Source organism: Dipodomys spectabilis, unplaced genomic scaffold (genome assembly GCF_019054845.1).
Source record: "Dipodomys spectabilis isolate Male_0828 unplaced genomic scaffold, ASM1905484v1 ptg000054l, whole genome shotgun sequence".
Lineage (NCBI taxonomy): Eukaryota > Metazoa > Chordata > Mammalia > Rodentia > Heteromyidae > Dipodomys > Dipodomys spectabilis.
The window spans coordinates 20,552,636-20,571,520 of NW_024870731.1; the positions used below are offsets into that span (position 1 = coordinate 20,552,636).

The following is an 18,885-nucleotide window of genomic DNA, read 5'->3' on the forward strand; positions in this document are numbered from 1 at the left end:
CCCCACTTCATATCACGAGGGGTCTGTTATACACAGACCCCTTGGGGACCCTGTGGAATCAGTGAACAATCGCTGGCATTGGCCAGCTGAGAACGTCATGTAGGCCCACTCGGGGTTTTTTGGTTTTGGGTACTAGTACTGGGGGCTTGAACTCTGAACCTCACTCTATCACTCAGCTTTTTCACTTACAGCTGGCACTCTTCCACTGATCCACATCTCCAGTTTCAACTTTTTGCTGGTTGATTGGCTTTGTCTGCTAGGGCAGCTTTGAGCTTTGTTCCTCCGATCTGAACCTCCTAATTAGCTAGAATGATAGACCTGAGCCATCAGTGTCTGGCTCAGTTGACCCTCTTTCCATCCATCAGCTGTGGCCATGAGGAGGGCTGATCTCTGAAACTAAGAGCGAGAGGCCACACTGGGAACACCTTTCCAGAATGTCTGAAATAACAGGGCTTTCTTGTCCCCACAGGTAACTACGAGGTGTCTATCAAGTTCAATGATGAACACATCCCCGAAAGCCCCTACCTGGTGCCCATCATTGCCCCCTCCGACGATGCCCGTCGCCTCACTGTTATGAGCCTTCAGGTGAGACGCAAGGAAGCATCCATGCCCTTGGCCACAGGCCGACCAGTGAGATCCCTGGACTCCTGAGGCCACTTCAATCCCCCTTGGGTGCCCAAGCCCTGGCTATGTTGTGACTTCAGGTGTGGCCAGCTGTAAGGGAGCATTCCCATGGCAGGGTCACCTCCCTAGATCCTTAGGACAGAAGACAGTTGGAACATGTGAAAACAGACTCATTCAACACACCTCACTGTTTGGGGCCAAGTTTGCTTTTAAATATTTATTCAAGAGAAAACAAAGGAAGCCTGTTAATTGTCAGTTAAGGGATAAGGAGGGCTTTCAAAACAGAACAGACAAAACTGAACGGTCCAGTCACTTTAGCCCACTCTTGTTGGCTTTATTTTTTGCAAGAAAGTCTACTGCAATTTCTTTGTTAGGATTATTTATTGATAATCATTGTGCAAGGTACTGTGCTCAAGACCTTTATTGGGGTTACTTCAGTGGTTTCTTATAGCAGCCTGCTGAGAAACCTCTTCACTTCACATTAGACATGGTGTAAACCAGGCACTGCTGGCTCATTCCTGTCATCCTAGCTACCCAGGAGGCTGAGACCTGAGGATCATGGTTGGAAGCCAGCTTGGGCAAAAAAGTCCATGAGACTTCTTTGATCTCCATTTAACCACCAAAAAGCTGGAAGTAGAGTTATGGATCAAGCAGTACAGCACTATGAGCACTAAAGCTTAGGGATAACACCCAGGCCCTGAGTTTAAGTCCCAGAACAGGCAACAAGAACATTAAAACAAACAAACAAACAAAAAACGATGGTGCAGGCATTAGTGTGGTGCAATTTGGCAATTGACTATAGCTACAACCTCCGCCTCTCCCAACCAGCACCTTGGTCACTTTGTTGAAGTTTGCCTTGGTACCCCAGCCAATTTAAACACCATGGGGAATGTCTTTGCATCTTTTGCTCAGAAAACTGAAATCAGTAGAAACAACTGGGTTGTTGAATAACACCAGAATCCCAAAGTAGATTTTTTTCCCCCCATTGAGGGGCTTTTTAATAGCCTTTAGCTGTCTCCAGTTTTGGGTTTGAATCCAAACCCAAACTCTTAGATTGGTGAGATCTAGTCTCATCTGCTTGGGGTTCACAGATACCAACTGAGTCTTTCGGACTAGGGACCCAGACAAAATACAAACCAGAATCACAGTCCACAGATTGAAGAGGCCTCATCTGGAGAGAACCAGGGTACTGACTGGTCACTGTGGTAGAGATGTTTTTCTTGTGTTTCATTTAAAGGCTTTCTAACAGAAGTTTCTTTTGTGACCAACTTGGCTAAAACCTATGGAGGGAGATAAACCCAGCATTTGTTGAGGGCAAAGAACTGCCTTCACACATCTAGAAGATTTCTTAAGGATCTTCTGAGGCGTTTATCTCCCTCTTGAGGATTTAGTGGCAAGTGGATTCAGGTAACAAATGATTCTGTCCAAAAGGATCTGGTTTGGAGAAAACACTTCCAGAAAGCTTTTCTGTAGTCTTTGCATCACAGTTCAGCCATAAATATTGGAGTAAGTATGCAGAGGGGTGTATTTCATGCATTTGTAACCAGTTACTACAGCAAGACAGGCCTGTGCGACTGCACTATCCCTGTTGCTCTGGGTCATTTGATGCAGACAGATGTGTGAATTATTTATCAGAGCCTCTGTGGAGGCCTGAGCGGCAACATCCGGTGTGGGTTAAACAAGAGAGACATGAATTACTATCGTGCTTTTGAGACTGTAGAAAATTGGAGTTGGCTGATGCCTTGTCAGTGATGGAGGGGAATAAGGAAATCTGGTTATCAAAGAATCCTTAATTTTGCGATCTGACCTCCTGCTGTAGGTCAGCTTGGTCCAACACAAAATTCTTCAGCAATGGAAGTCACTTAATATGGTAGTAGTCATTAGCTGATGCGGCTACAGAATACTTGATCTGTGGCTAGAGGAACTACATATTTTATTTATATGTGACTAGCTACACTCAGCACAACTTTAGGACTGTGTGGTTAAGATGTAGTCCTTGGACCTGCACACTTGGTACCACCAGGCTCACTGGGACAGATCCTGGATTTTATTAACAAAATCCCCAGATGGCTCAAGTGGTAGAGTTGCTGCCTAGCAAGCAGAAAGACCTGAGTTCAAATCCCACTACCAGCAGAAAAAGAAACCTGATTGTCATCTACATTCTTCATCCCCCACCCCTCTAAGAACATAACCTTTCTGCAGCAAAGTATAGGAGTGAAACTGACCCAGGGAAAAGCAGAAGCTCCACTTCTTTGCTTTTTAGCAAGAACAAGTATATCAAAAAGCATATAATTTTTTTGGGGGGGGGGTCCAGTCATGGGGCCTGAACTCTGGGCCTGGGCGCTGTCCCTCAGCTCTTCAGCTCAAGGCTAGCACTACTACTTGAGCCACAGCACCACTTCGACTTTTTTCTTTTTGTTTATGTGGTGCTGAGGAATCGAACCCAGGGCCTCATGCATGCAAGGCAAGCGCTCTACCACTGAGCCACCTTCCCAGCCCCAAAAAGCATATAAATTCTTGCAGTAAACTGGCATTTTGCAACTTTTTATGAGTCAGGCTGTAGTCTGTTTCACTTGCACAATTTCCTTTGGCCTCTAAGATAGATTCCCTTATGACTTCCATTTTACAGATGTGGAAACTGAGACTCAGGGATTCAACAACTTACATTTTTTTTTTTTTGCGTGTGTCTGTGCCAACACTGGGTCTTGAACTCAGGGCCTTGTACTCTGGGTTGTCTCCCTTGGCTTTTTCAATCGAGACTGATGCTCTCCCGCTTGAGCCACACCTCCACTTGTGACTTTTTGCTGGTTAAATTATAGATGAGTCTCTCAGATTTGTATGGCTGGGCTGACTTCACACTGGGATCCTTAGGTCTTAGCCTCCTGAGTAGCTAGGATTACAGACGTGAGCCACAGCTCCTAGCAACAACTTAGTTTTATTTCTAGGAAGCAGTAGTAAACCAAGATCTAGCCTTGCATGCAAAGCTTGTTATATTTGAAGTTTTGTCCATTCCTATCCTTGAGATTGGACAACAGTAATGTATATGTGGTTAATGTAGTGACTTCATAGTCCTAACTACAGCACCTCATAAAACTGGGCTTCTAGTTTTTCACCTGATTTTTCTAGCCTGCATGGATCTTGTTTGAGAAGCTCTGACTCTAACCCTCTTGACTTGAGTATCTCAAGTCTCCAGCCCTATCTTTTTGCTTGAGTCATGGTAGTTTGAGAATACAACTGCAGATGAGTCTCTCTGTGCAGACATGCATATATTTTGCATTGGGAATGTGCAATGGGACCCCAGACTCCCAGGCCCAGTCAGTGTTTGGCACTGGACGGGAACACCAAGCACCATAACCTGTCTAATACATTGAATTCTCAGGAATCGGGATTAAAAGTGAACCAGCCAGCATCCTTTGCTATAAGGTTGAATGGCGCAAAGGGCAAGATTGACGCAAAGGTGCATAGCCCCTCGGGAGCTGTGGAGGAATGCCATGTGTCTGAGCTGGAGCCAGGTAAGCACGGGCCGGTGTGGGAGTGTGGCGGTGCCAGCACCAGCACTTCCGGCAGAACTTTCTGCAGCTGTGCCTCCCAGGGGAGGCACTCACGAGTGCCAGTGAGCTTGCTGCCACACACTGTTTATCAATTAGGAGAGAGATGTTTGCCTGGAATATGGCGCCTCTGAACTTGGACATACAATGCTGCTCCTCCTCCCCCGCCCCCTTCTCCTCTTTTTATTTCTGCCTTACTTTCTGTTAGTTTTTCCTTTTGCATACATTCATTGCTGCATTTATCTCAGGTTTTTATTACATTATTGACTTTATGACCTAACTAGGTCCATTTTGATCTTACTTTATGTACTCTGAGAGAAAGGCAGCTGGTTGTTCACCTGTAAAAATAGAATCTAGAGCTGGGTGCTGGTAGCTCACAACTGTAATCCTAGCTACTCAGGAGGCTGAGCTCTGAGGATCATGGTTTGAAGCCCATCTAGGCAGGAAAGTCCATGAGACTACCATCTTTTAATGAACCACTGGAAGATTAGAAGTGACACTGTGGCTCAAAATGGTAGAGTCCTAGCCTTGAGCAAAAAGAGTTCAGAGACAGCACAGGCCCTGAATTCAAGTCCTATGACTGACCCTTCTCTACCCCCACCCCCCCAAAAAAAATAGAATCTAGATTTTACATTTTTTCCCCCTGGTGATTCATTGGAAATAAGAGTCTCACGGACTTTTCTGCCTGAACTAGCTTCACACCTCAATCCTCAGATCTCAGCCTCCTGAGTACTTAGGCTTACAGGCTTTAACTACCAGCACTCAGATAGAATCTAGATTTTTTTTTTTCCCCAGTCCTTTCTTGATACCCAGAAACTTGCTCATGTTCTCCATCTTGCCATTGGAGACTTGGCGGGAAGGTGAGACAGGAGAGCCCATGATTCCTGCCTTCACGGAGCTGCGCAGGGCAGCACACACCTGCGATCCAAGCGATGCGGGAGGAGGAGCAGAGGAAGATCATGAATTCCAGGCTAGCTTGGGCCCTATTGAGAAAACCTGTCTCAAACCAAAAACAACACAAATCTAGCAAGAACAAAGCCAGAAATGGAGACAGGCAACCGCCACAGGACAGCAGAGAAGTAGATAGGGAATATGTCAGAGCAGCAGAGAAATAGGCCGTGCCTTGGTGAGGTCAGGAGAATTTTTTGGAGGAGGCATCACATAGTGGTGGTGGTTGTTTTTTTAATTGGACTCAGCAGTAAGTAAAGCTGGTGCTTGTGTCCTCATGCAGTATTTGAATCTCTGTTGTCTAAGATCATCAGTGTTCCACAATTAGGGTGCTATGGGTTTTTAATTACTGAATACCCAACTTAAACTGAATTGGACTAGTCATTCATAGGACTAGAAACCTTAGGGCCTAAGAAGGCTTCTTGGCAAGGATTTGATTTGTTTGTTCACTTTGGAACATTCACTTTGCCAAGACCTTTACTCTTTCTTCTGCTTTGTGGGCCTTAGTCTGAGGCTGGCCTTTCCTCTTGGTGGCAACACAGCTGCAGTAGCACCTGATATTCCATCTTCACACCACAGTCAACAAGAGAACTTTGCATCCCATCTCAATGAACTTGGACATATGCACGTTCCAGAATCACTTCCCTGTGGCTCAGGAAATGCCCTGCACTGATTGATTTAGGCTTAGGGAAACAAAGATTTTCCCCCAGCCAATGTCCAGGAACCATACCTAGATGTTAGGGTGAGCTCCACCTCCCTGAAAGCACATTGGCTTTAAGAGAGGAGTCAGCTTGGGGTGGTGGGAAGTCAACTTAGGGGGAAGGGCAATACTGAGGGTGACTTTGTAGAGAGAGCCTGAAGAGAGGGTGTGAGTCTTAGGTTCTGAAGGAGATGAGGGGTCCAAGGAGGCAGGGAGGGGCTGAGAGGCTGGGGGGGAGGAGGAGGAGGCGGCGGAGGAGGGCACGGCTCTGCCTCCTAGGCTGGCATGGTCACGTGGTAAACAGAACACAGACAGCCAACGTGCCTGCTTCCTTGTGACCCAGAACACACCGCTAGAGAACCTGGCTGCTGCCCTTGGAGAACAGTCGCTCACATTGAGCTTCGGAAAGGAGCTCGGATGCCAGCTGGAACCATTTTGTTCCCCTTCAAGTTTCCAAACAGGGAAATGTTGTGAGCAGCGAGCTCTTCATAAAGAAAGTTCTGAGGCCCTGGGGAAGAGTGGGAAAGGGAATTTGAGATGTGAGTAGGGACACACAGTGAAGCCCAGCTGGTTTTGAAATCCATGCCTGCGGTGCCAGGCTCGCGCTGGCCCATGATCCTCTGTCCTCACCTAACTCCTCGCTGTCCGTTCGCCTGGTTTCACCCTGGGCCTCTGCTCCTTTCCTCAGACAAGTACGCCGTGCGCTTCATCCCCCACGAGAACGGTGTCCACACCATCGACGTGAAGTTCAACGGGAGCCACGTGGTTGGAAGCCCCTTCAAAGTGCGCGTCGGGGAGCCCGGACAAGCGGGGAATCCTGCCCTGGTGTCTGCCTATGGCACAGGCCTGGAGGGGGGCACCACAGGTAACAGCACGGCCCAGCATCTTTACCTGAGCTGGCTCCAAGGCAAAGCCAGGTGGCGGCCCCTACTAACCAACCACTTGGGAGATGAGGTTTGATCCCTGCTGGCCAGGTCTGTGTGCTGTGATCCCAGGCCTTCCTTCACCAACCTCCTCTTCCCTAGTGGCCGGGCGCAGCCCAGTGGCATTTATTCTGGGAGTTTTCTTTGCCTGCACAGAACTCATAATGCATCTTGCAAGCCTCCTGGGAGCTCTCTTCTTCTCATCTATTCTTTCGTGGTCCTGTCTCCCACAAACCATCAAAGACCTGTCTCGGCTGTCTCCTCCTCCTTGTGTTCTCTGCTCCCCACAGAGAACAGGCTGGAGTGACCCACATTTCCTACTGCTTTTTGGATCTCTTCAAGTGTGGTTCCAATCTTTGCCCTTCTGACTGGGAAAACAAGGGCAGGGGAGTGGTAGGTAACTGAAGCCCAGCACTCCTGTGTGCCGTATAGGAATAAACACTGCTCGCAGGTTGAGAAAGGCCGCCTTTCCCTCCACCTGTTTCCCTTCTCTCTTCTCGGCCAGGTTGGCCAGCTGCTTCTCCACTGGCAGACAGACACTCTGAGGGCTTGGATTTTGCAGAAGTCTTCTTATTGCATCAACGGGGCAGGATGCAGCTTGCTTTACTTGAGTGGACATCTTTAGGGACTTTCCATGTCAGAGCCCCAAGCTGTCCTTTCAATGGCTGCTGTGAGTGCATGCCCTGAACCTAAAGCTTCGGCCGAATCAGCTAGCGCACAGACATGGCTGCGGTCCACTGCCTCTCTGTTTTGGAGGATGCTAATGTGGGAATTTGGCGTCTCTGCAGGGCAAGTCCAGGCATGCACGTGGCTTGCATTTGGTGTTCCTTGGGACTCTCTTTTGGGAGCTGCCTCATACCTGCATGCCTACGATGGGTGGAATGGAGCAGACCACCAGGGGATGAATGGCCATGATCACCTGGCACCCAGCTCTAGAGAGCCAGTTCCTTGTAGCCAATGAGCCCCACCCTGCTTCAGGAGTGCCTGGCCAGCTACCAGGGAGTCTGGCCAAAGCAGAGGCCTTGGGGAACCCCACCCTCTCAAGGAGAAGGGTGACATTGGTGCTGCCAGCCTTCCCAGGTACATTCCCAGGTACATTGGCTTCCTCCCATGCTGGCCCAGCTGCTTACCCTTTGCGGAGAGCCCTGGGTGATGATCACTGTACAAATGGGAAGAGTGAGACACAGAGGTGGGTCATTCAGCTAGAAGAGCTAGAACCAGGGATCAAGCAGGGCCCATGACCTTGAAGCCTGAATCCTTAGCCCCCGAGCTTTACCCCTTTCCTAAGCAGCTGCTTGCCCCAGTGTACCCCTGCCTGCTTTGTGGGGTGTGCTAACCCAGGACACCTGTCCCAGCTGCTTATAGAGGTTTCTGGGGATACAGGGGAGACCTGGGGATCCATGGAGGGCTTACTGGGGTTCTGACAGTGTAGCATAGGCAAGCCTCCAGCCCTGCCCCTGAGGTGGTCTTGGGGTCCCCCAGGCCGGCCAGAGCCATGTGAGCCCCTGCCGGCTGGTGCTGGCCCAGCCCTTCTCCAGCAGAACCTTCCTCTCTGCCTCATGGCCGTTTGCACACCTCAGAAGCTTGGGTGTCTGCTCTGTGCCGCAAGTGCTATTCTTGCTGGAGCTCCAGGCCGGCTCAACCCTGTGTAAATATTGCTCTTGTCAGGGGCAGGGCGCCGTGTTTTTCTAGCCCTCCTGCTCCCAGGCTTTGTTCCCAGCTCTTCATCCAGAGATGACACAGCTGCAGCCTGAATGCAACGAGAAGGGAATGGCTTGGCCACCGGAGGGCTCGGCGTCCTGACCTTTGGAACAAAGCAAATGACCCTGTATTTTTCTGGGTGGGTTTGCTGTATGTCTTGGCTCCATCTTTAAATGGTCTCTTCTGCAGATCTAGAAGCAGAGAATGTGGAGAATTCAAGGCAGGACTGCTCCAGGGGAGAGGGCAGGAGTTAGACCTGGGAGTTCCAGACAATTTGGAGCAGTCTGGGGGGTGAGGGCACGGGCGGCCTGCTGTGCGTCCAAGCACTAGCTACAGCTTGAAGCAGCTTGTGGGTTTTCTCTCTCCTGTCTTCTTAGCTCCAAGTTGCACACTTACTTCTGTTTCTGCTGAGCCTAACGGTGTGACACTGGATGAGTTAGGTGACCTCTCTGTGCCTCTACTTTCTTTCCTGTAAAGTGGGAGTAATAGGCTTGTTTGGAGCACATGAAAGTTGACCACTAGGTGGCTCTCATCCTGTAATCCCCCATTTTGCTGGTCTCGGCCTCCCCAAGCTATCAAGGTCATCGTGAATGAAGCTGGTTAAAGAGGGTGGAGTGTCTTTCTACTATAGCCAGGTCTTTTCAACTTCACTTTGTAAAAAATACCTCCTTATCGCCATCTCACAGCCGCTTCCTGGCCCCCTGGCTGCTGTTCCCTCCCCCACCCTCCCATCCCCCAGCCTCTCAGCCACTGCTGGAGGGGCTTCCCCGCTGCACTGATTAGAGGTTGTGACTAGACCCAGACGTGGGGAGAGACCTTTGGGATTACAGCCTCAAGAGCCTCCAGAAACAGCTGGATTGTGTTTGAGGGTCACACATAGCAGCTCCTTTGTTTTATTGATAACCAGAACAATAATTCTTTCTCTGGCCCAGGAGCTATAATTAAACCAAAATATGTCCCAGCTGGATTGGTTGGTGGCTCAGGCTCTCTCTGGCAGCGCTGGGTGGAGAGGCTGTGTCCGGGGCGCCCCCTAGAGGACACTGCTGAGGACACCAACCCAGCAGCCCAGCCCACCTGATCTCCTCCTTCCCCTCTGGTCTGGATTGGGAACTTTTATGGGGCACCTCTGTGGTCATAGGTCAGCACCCTCTTTTGTCTTTCCTTCTGTCTCCAGGCAAGATGTCTGCAGTCAGGTGTCGGGACTGCCAAGTAACCCATTGTCCATCCAGTAGCGGAACTGCGTCAGGCAGTAGGGCCTCATGGCGCACCACTTTCTAGTGGTGTAACATGATTGGCAGCCTAACTTCCCTTTGTTTGTGAACCTCGACCCACTGCAGAAGGATCCCATGCAGCCTTGCAGGGCTGTGTGCTCAGCAGGAGCTGTGTTTGCTCTTGCTCTCCGAGCTGGTATTCATGGCACAGTGGGTGGGCTGGCGGTCCTGCGCCTGGCCTCAGCCTCAGCATGGGATGGGGAGTCTGAGGAGGATGGGAGGAGATGCTCGGCTTCTCTCGTCCACCCAGAGGAGAAGGGAAAGGGCAGAGGGCCCACGCCTCCCCTGCACCGGGAAACAAAGCCGGGCCCTGGCGGCTGAGGCCTTCAGGCTCGCACTGATTCAGAGTCCCCGCCCTCTGCACAGCTCATGCTCAGAGCAGAGAACAGAGTGTTCAAGCACCCAGTGCCGGTGGGCGAAATGTCAGCAATACTCCTGCCCCAGGCTGGGAAAGGGAGTTACCACCCCACAGCCCCCACTAGCTCAGAGCTAGTGCAAGTGGATTCCCATGCCACCAAGGCAAGTGCCCCATGAAGGGATTGTGTGTGTGTGTGTGTGTGAGTGTGTGTGTGTGCGCGCATGAGTGTGTATTCCCACTGCTTCCTCTCCCTCAGGCAGCCACCCAGTCCATTCTACTGCCTCCTTTAAACCATCCACATGCATTCCATCTTCTCTCTCCCAGGCATCCAGTCTGAATTCTTCATCAACACCACCCGGGCAGGCCCAGGGACCTTATCCGTCACCATTGAAGGCCCATCTAAGGTCAAAATGGATTGCCAGGAAACCCCAGAAGGGTACAAGGTCATGTACACACCCATGGCCCCTGGAAACTACCTGATCAGTGTCAAATATGGTGGGCCCAACCACATCATGGGCAGTCCCTTCAAGGCCAAAGTGACAGGTAACCATGAGCCACCTGAGGGGTTTTTACTCTACCCCATGGAACTGGTCTTATCGAATTAACAACAGTAGAAACTACAGCTGATTTTTGATATGTTGAATCTACTTTGAAACTTGACTGGGGAAAAAAAATGGCATGTCAGAAGCCACACTGTTCAAAACTTGTAATAATACATTCCCAGAGTGAGGATGTGTAAACTGAGAAAGAATACTAAGACAGTTACCAGTGGCTTATACCTGCAATCCTAGCTACTTGGAAGGCTGAGATGGGAGGATCATGGTATGAAGCCAGCCTGGGCAGAAGAGTTCACAAAAACCTCCCCTGTTGAACCCATAGCTAGCACAGTGGCAGATGCCTGTCATCCCAGCTAAACAGACAGATGGCAGTACAAGCAGGAATTAAGATCCCATTGCAAAGAATACCAGTACAAAAGAGGCCTGGAGGTGTGGCTTGGTGCCCTCCTAGTAAACTCAAGGCCCTGAGCTAAAACTGCAGTACCATCCGCCCACAAAAGATGTTAGGTGGTGTTCTGTCTCTGACAGAAAAAGAAGAAACATTTGCATGTTTATCACCTTATGTATTTATTTAACTAGGACCAAAAAAAAAAATCTTGATCTTTTTTTAATTAGCAAACACTGTTGTGACATTCCCATACACTCAGACAACATACCTTCCTTACCACTCTCACTCTCTGCCCTCCCACTCTTCCTTCTTAAAACAATTTCTGTAGGTTTCATAGTTCTATTTTCACACATGCCAACTCAACTACTTCAATCATGTTCATCCTCATTAACCCTCTCTTCAGCTCCACCCCCCCTCCCCCACCCCGCAACAGAACCTGTTTTATTTTTCTGCCATTTTCTTAAAATGTCTGTTAATGGCACCAAGAGGTTCCACTGGGGTGTTGTAGGAGTACATTTATTACTTTTTGTTCAGAGTAACCCTCTCCACTGCTTTATGAGATCCTTTCATTTCTAACTTTCACTTTTGAAATAATCAAAATGTGCTATTCAATTTGTAAGTATATGCTTCCCTTAAAATCCTGGGAAATGACACACAGTAAAAGAGAACTTCACAGCCCTTACCCAAGACCATCTCCGTAAATATGTGCTAAATCTCTTCCATGAGCCAGGATTCATACGTAGTTCAGCCCAGAAAAATTAGAAAACTCAGAAGAATTCTCACATGCATACATAACCAGCATGGTATTTTTTTATTTTTGTCTTCTGAGATGTTAGTACTACTCGTATGAACAGTTTACATTAGTGAAAAGATGTCAGTTCTACAGGGTTGTGTGTCTTTAGATGGGAGGAATTTCTAGGCCTTGTCAACCTAGGCCATACTGGCCCATTGGCCCAGAAAATCATACCCTAGGAAGTTTGGAAAAAATTACGAGTAAGCTGAGCATGATAGCACATGCCTGTAATCCCAGCACATGGGAACCAGAGGGAAGAGGATGGCATGTTTGTGGCCAACCTGGGCCTGCATAGCAAGTTCAAGGTTTATCTGAAACCATGTCTCAGGACTAAGGACATAGCTCAGTGGGTAGAGTTCTTGTCTCGCATGCGCAAGGTCCTGGGTTCAATCTCCAGCACTAAAGAAAGAAAAGAAAAGGAGCATGTGAGCTACAGACACAGTGGCTTTTGTATCTAGGAGTTGGGACGTGGGAACTTCTGCATGGGGCACTCACCCATCCTCTAGCTGAGGCCTTTAGTGTGGCCATTCATGCCTTCCTTTTCCCATATCCTAGGCCAGCGTCTGGTCAGCCCAGGCTCAGCCAACGAGACCTCATCTATCCTGGTGGAATCTGTGACCAGATCCTCAACAGAGACCTGCTATAGTGCCATCCCCAAGTCGTGCTCAGATGCCAGCAAGGTGACCTCCAAGGGGGCAGGGCTCTCAAAGGCCTTTGTGGGCCAGAAGAGCTCCTTCCTGGTGGACTGCAGCAAAGCTGGTAGGCATTCAGACCTGCTGGGCTGATGTGGGTGTGGGGGCCAGGGAAGGCTGGGACTCTCATCTGCTTTCACCTCCCATGTCAAGACTTTCTTCAGCGTATGTATACACACACACACACACATCTTCCAGCTATTTGGAAGTAACCACGTTTCTTACCCTGCAATCAATATTTGAAAACGATTTGCCTCTCATGTTGCCTCGATCCTTTCACGGAGGCCCCCATAGTGAGTTGGGAAAGTTACAAGGCCTCATTACCGATGGCAAAGCTGGATTGGTTACCCGGGCCCTTCTCTCTCAGGTAATTACTCAAAGTGTGACTTGAACGTGGGTATCAGTAACGGTAGCCACAGTTGCCTACTTCTGGCATCCCACACATAAGGGTTAGAAACCCAGCTCCTTGCTTCCCCTGTTTATTCACGTATTCATCTGTTGGAAAACCAGCTCTTTGACTCCATTCATCCATGCGTCCATCCATCCATCCATTCACAAAGCTTGTCAGGCCAGTGACTCCAAGCCAGTTATTTCATCTCCTAAAAGTCAATTTCTCTTCATCCCAAGCGGGGATCCTAATACCTTCTTTAAGTTTCTCATAGGAATTAATGAAAAAACCGTAACAGCCAACACGCTGTAGCACTTGCTATGAGCTAAGTAAGAGCTCAGCTTGGTAACTCCTGTGGCCACATGAGGCGCTGTTGTCCTCCAGGGTTGCTGGTGGGGAAAGGTGAGCTCCACATCCAAGGTCAACCAGGCAAGAAGTGGCAGGGCAGGGATCTGAGCCCCACCACAGGCTCTGGGTCTCTGCTCATCATCACCGTGCTCTGCCACCTGCCAAGGGGTCCCAGCATCATTGCAAGAGCTCAACCAATAGTTCCTAGTCTCTCCCTCCCGGTCCACCTGATACAGTCACACCAAGTAACAGAGTTTTCTTCTGCCTCCAGGTTCCAACATGTTGCTGATCGGGGTCCATGGGCCCACCACCCCCTGCGAAGAGGTCTCCATGAAACATGTGGGCAACCAGCAGTACAACGTCACATACGTGGTCAAGGAGAGGGGGGATTACGTTCTGGCTGTGAAGTGGGGGGAGGAGCACATTCCCGGCAGCCCCTTTCATGTCACAGTGCCTTAAACCAGTTTGTGTGCAATTCCGGGGGGGGGGGGGGGGTAATCATTCTTGTGGTTGCTTTTGTGGCTTGTTTGTAAATTCGTTTTTATACAGTGTCCTCGGCCTCTTGGTGGCTCTGAAACCCCATCCCCACACATTGCCCATTCGAGGTGCTTTCCAAAGTCCGTTCTAGACTTGCCTCTTGAGGGCTGCGGTGGAAAGTTGCAAGCCATGCAGACCCATCCAAATGGGCCCTTGGCACATTCACTGCAGACAGACAAGAACACCAGCAAGACCCACTTCCACAGTGAAGCTGGCTAGCCCACACTACTGGTTCTCTCTTGAACATTTCTGAAACAAGACTCGGGGGTGGCGAGAGGTAGAGGAAAAGAGGAGCCCTCATTTAGGTTGTCTTTGAGCAAAGGAGATGGCTTAAAACCAGCCTGATCTAGTCCAGGGCCTGGATTCCGTGAAGCAAAGCCTGTCCCGTGGTTGCCATATGACACATCGCCCCCGCTTGCCTCGTACCCTTTCCGATCCATCATCCTGCACCCTGGCCTTCTGACATTTCCTCACGGGTAGAGTGTGCCAGTGACAGATGGCTTCCCCATACCTCTGCCCTGCTTCTGCTGATCACTCCCTCGCAGTCACAGGGACTGTTGGCACCCATGTGTCTGCTCTTGTTTCCAGGTCTGTTTCCGTGTTTCCATTCCTTAGCCAAGGAAGTTGTGTGCAGGGGGAAGCAGCAGCCACTTGCCAAAGATCCTTCCTAACACACTAGCCTTTTTTTTTTTTTTTTTACACACATGCCCCAGCTGTTCTGCAGCCTGGCAAGTCTTACCAAAGCCTATAAGAGATCTCAGATGGGTTCTGTGTAATGAGCCCTGTCCATTGTCAGAGCACACACCCCAGCCAGCCTCCTGGGTTGCTGTTTCTGGAAAACAATTAATTTTTTTTTTAATATAGGAAAGAATGAACTTCTTGCTGGCATTTGGCCTGAAAGGGAACTGGGGGGGGGGGGGGGGGAGCGGGGAGCGGCTCATTGGTGATCTCTTTACCATTTGACAAAAACAGCCACAGCTGTGGAGCTGCCCGTGGTCACGCTTTGACAACGACCCGGCATCATCCGGGGCTGCTGGGGAAGCGGCTCACAGGTGGGCTTCTCACAGCGGGTGCAGGGCATTTTCCAAGGCTTCCCTCAGACCAGAGCCGGCTTGAGGGCAAAGTTAAAGCAGCAGAAGACTTTCCCCCTGCGGCATCGTGTGGTCTGATGGGTAGACGTTCTGATTTGCTGCTGAGCCCTGAGCAGGTGGCTGTTGTGGTCCCAGATCGGGCAGGGGCGAGGTGCCCGCCCCGGCTCTGAGACCAGGCACCAAAGCCCACCAGGGAAGGACCGCGGGGTTGTAAACTGGGATATGGAAGCCAAACTGGAATCAAATGCCGACTGTAAATTGTATCGTATAACTTATTAAATAAAATGTGTGCTTCATAAAGTTCCCATGGTGTTCTCTAGTGATGTATGTGCATGCCAGTCCTGGCGCTTAAACTCAGGGACTGGGCACCGTCTCTAAACATTTTGTGATGAAAAGCTAGCGCTCTACCCTTCAAGCCACAGCTCCACTTGTGGCTTTTTTGGTAGTTGATTGGAGATAAGAGTTTCATGAACCTTCCTGCTGGGGCTGGCTTCAAACTACATTAGGTGCATCTCATCCTCCTGAGTAGAGAGGTATGACCAGTGGCACCCGGCTGGGTGGTGTCTTTTTGGATCAATGGTCTGAACACTAACCAGCTCTCCTAAGCCCTGGCTGAGAAGACGCAAGCAAGCCGCTTGCTGTGACACTGAGCCTGTCCTCTGTTTGCAGGGCGAGGCCAGCGCACTCAGAGGCAGCTCTGTCGGCTCCAACACCATCATCACAGGTGAAGCCCTCCCAGGTTTCACAGCTGTGCCTTTTTCCTTTGAGACCAGCTCTCCCTGGGTATCCCAGTATGTGTATGTATATGTGTCTCAGCCTTGTCGATCAGGAACCTATCACCAGTCTTCCCACTATCTTGATGAGCAAGGCTGTCTGCCCCTCCTCTCCTCTCTGCCCAGAGGAGCTTCTGGCAGCTGAGAGCTTAGGATATTCCTGGCACTGGCTCCTCCTCACAGCGTCCCCAGGCCCCATTTGGAAGGATGGCAAAAACCAACAGGTATAGTCAAATCCCCGTTGACCCAGCGCTCGCTTGGACACAGGTCCTAGAGCCTGCCTTTTGGACCCCAGAGCAGGAGTTCTGCCTCTGGTCCCACCACCAAGGAAGCAAGGGCATGGAAGAGGTTGCTAGAGCCCCATGAAGCCCTGCTGTCTGGGGTAGGGGACAGAGAAGGCAGGCAGGGATGCAGAATCTGGTTTCTTGTGCCACTTGGCTATGGATCAGAATGATTTGTTTTCTGCTGTGGGTGGACACAGTCCCTTGAAGGACTGTCCAGGGTTCCTGGCAGAGTGGGACCAGGCAGGTCCATTCAGGCTCTGCCACAGGCACCCAGGGCACGGGCCTTGATCTTTCCACCAGGCCTCACTGGGTTGGCTGGAGGCGGTGGTATTTGTATGTGCACAGCATGGAATTTGAAATTGGTATCAGAGTTTCAATGCGCTGTGTGAGCCTCAGGAAGTCACTCCACCTCTTGAGTGGTGAGCCGAAGGAACCTTGCTGTATTTTCTGTTGCTTCTGGGACCAGCACCTGTTGCTGATTCCCCTTGCCCAAGGCAGGGCCTGACTGCTGGCACCTGGTGGCCTCCTGCATGGGCCTGGGGATGGCTTCTCGTGGAGCCCAGTCTTCTCTAAAGGCCACAGCTGCCTGCGACATCTACTGGGCCGTGGGTTGAGGGCCACTTTTATCTGCACCTGGGCTTGGCTGCTATGGAAACCACTGTTGTTTGGGAAAACACCTTGAAACCTTTGAAACTTGACCCCAGGACAGCCTGGTGCTGTGTCTTTTCTGGTTTTCACTGGTTAGCCTTGCCCCTTTCCTGGCAGGAGCTAATTGGGCTTGACTCCAGTGATCTGGTGATCTGGGGAGGTTACATGGAGATGCGAGGCAGAGGAGGCCTGGTCAGCCCCGTCCAACCCCAGGGCCCATTCTGGGTCATCAGATTTCCCTTCGCCATCCAGGTCAGGAAGAAAACATTGTGTTAACTTGTCTTGGTTTCCAGTTGAGTGTGCAAACCCTTGTGCTCTTGGTTCTTGAAGCCTCATTTTGATGACTTTGGTGTAAGCTAAATTGGGCAGCTAGAAGTTTTAATTCCCTTGGAAAACTGCTCAACCTTACAAATGAGCAGGCTAAAGGCTAGAGACCAAATGTATGCTCTAACTTGAATTTGAAAATGGGGAACAAATTTGGTTAATGTTAACCAAAGCACTCTTTCTCCTCAATCTTGGGTCCACAGAGTCAAGCGAGTATAGACTTGCAAGGATCCCACCCACCATGGAGGAAGGGGTTTTATAGTCCTTAGTTCACGAATGAAGACTCCTTCCCTAAAATTATCTTATTTAGGGTTTTTCTGCTCATAAATGTCATGCTGGAGGCAGAGAAGGCCTCGGGGAAACCTGGATTCAATTTTCCTCTCTGGTAGGAGGGATATTTTCCCCCAACAAAAGGATCCTTCTTTGTTTTGTATGGGCTTTGTCTGGATCCCCAAGCCCACGGACACCAGCTCATGTGCATGGAATTTGGGGTGGGGGGAGAGAAACACCCACCTCTCACACCCTTTTTCTCTTCCTGAGAGTTCTGAAAGGCAGGCAGGAGATGGGAATTTACGAGCCTGATGTATGGCACGAATCCCAGGGTGCTCTGAGCTTTGGACTTGCTTATCTCCCCAAGACAAAGAATCCAGCCTTTTTATTGCATTTGGCTTCCCCTCAGCCCTGACTACCGCCTTCCCCAGGCACCAGGATGCCTTGCCTCGCCCGGTCAGACACTGTCCATCCTATCCAGTGGACTGACTCCGCTCAGGATGTTCTCAGTGAAGGAAGTCTGGGCAGAGGTATGAGGCCAGGGACTTTAGGCCCAACTACAAGCTGAGGAGTTGATGTGGGGTCTTGTGAGAAAAGCAGTCACAACTGGGCTCAGATCTAGATTCTGGACTCGACACTGCCACCTACTGGTGGAGACAGTGCAGGTAATGACTACCTCAGTGCCCTCTGGAAAATGTAAGGATTATGGGGAAACCTCCATTCAAAACAAATGGCTGTATCACTGTTTCCTAACTCTGCCTGGCTAACTCATATTCCTAGTTTAGATCTTAGTTCAAAGACACATCTTCTGGGAAGCATTCTCTGAATGTTCCCCTCTACCCCACACCTGATTACAATTTTCTTTCTTTTTTGGTTGGTTGTGGGGCCTGAACTCTGGGTCTGGGCGCTGTCCCTCAGCTCTTCAGCTCAAGGTTAGCGCTCTACCACTTGAGCCACAGCGCCACTTCTGGCTTTTTCTGCTTATGTGGTGCTGAGGAATCGAACCCAGGGCTTCAAGCATGCAAGGCAAGCACTCTACCACTGAGCCACCTTCCCAACCCTATAATTTTCTTTTGACTTCTGGTCTGAAATTGTGGTCCAGAAAGCAAGTAGGCTGACTCTCATCTACCTTGATTCCTGGTGCCAAGCACAGGATCAAGAAGAGAATTCCTGTTTGTTCAGTGAATAAATGAGCTCACACACAGCAAAGAGTGCATAGCACATCCTGAGTAGTCTGCTTCTTACTGGCCTTACCAGATCCCCTGGTCAGAGAGGCAGAGGCTGTGAGGACAAACAGACTGGCCCATGGGGCTGCTGGAGCCTCTGGTGAGCTTTCCTCTGCCCTAACCTTCCCAGCTCCCTCTGTGCTTGTTACTCTCCAGGGGAATTTTGTGTCTGTAATACATGGTGTACATGGGTTTGAATATGAAATGCCTTCCCTGTAACCCCACCCCACACTGACTCATCTATTGGGAAGCTTGATGCCAGCTGATGGGCTTTGAGGAAATGATTGGATAAAGGCTAGGCATCCCAGACTCCTCCATTTTATATCTCTGTCCTTTGTCCTGAGCCATTCCTCCTACAGCTAATTTGCAGCCATCTTGGAATCCGGGCAGGGCCAGATTTAGAATGAGAACTAGGAGCAAAATGCAGAGAAGAAAGAATTGGGCCAGAAAACCTGTGTAAAATTGGAGCTAAGAAAGGTGTGTGGTTGCTAAA

General features: G+C 50.0%; 1 protein-coding gene across 5 annotated transcripts in view; it reads left to right on the forward strand.

Moving 5' to 3' along the window:
* The window catches only part of Flnb (filamin B), a 169,652-nt gene that overhangs the window by 139,272 nt on the left and 11,495 nt on the right, over positions 1 to 18,885 (forward strand). For 3 of the 5 annotated variants that reach the window (XM_042679684.1, XM_042679679.1, XM_042679681.1), the window contains 6 exons: positions 470 to 585; positions 4,004 to 4,136; positions 6,509 to 6,685; positions 10,398 to 10,616; positions 12,367 to 12,570; positions 13,511 to 15,170. In XM_042679684.1, coding sequence (XP_042535618.1) covers positions 470 to 585; positions 4,004 to 4,136; positions 6,509 to 6,685; positions 10,398 to 10,616; positions 12,367 to 12,570; positions 13,511 to 13,698 — 1,037 coding nt within the window. In that variant the 3' untranslated portion in view covers positions 13,699 to 15,170. Of the gene's footprint in view, positions 1 to 469; positions 586 to 4,003; positions 4,137 to 6,508; positions 6,686 to 10,397; positions 10,617 to 12,366; positions 12,571 to 13,510; positions 15,171 to 18,885 lie in introns of those variants that run through there. The other 2 variants (XM_042679680.1, XM_042679683.1) reach the window with 2 other exon arrangements.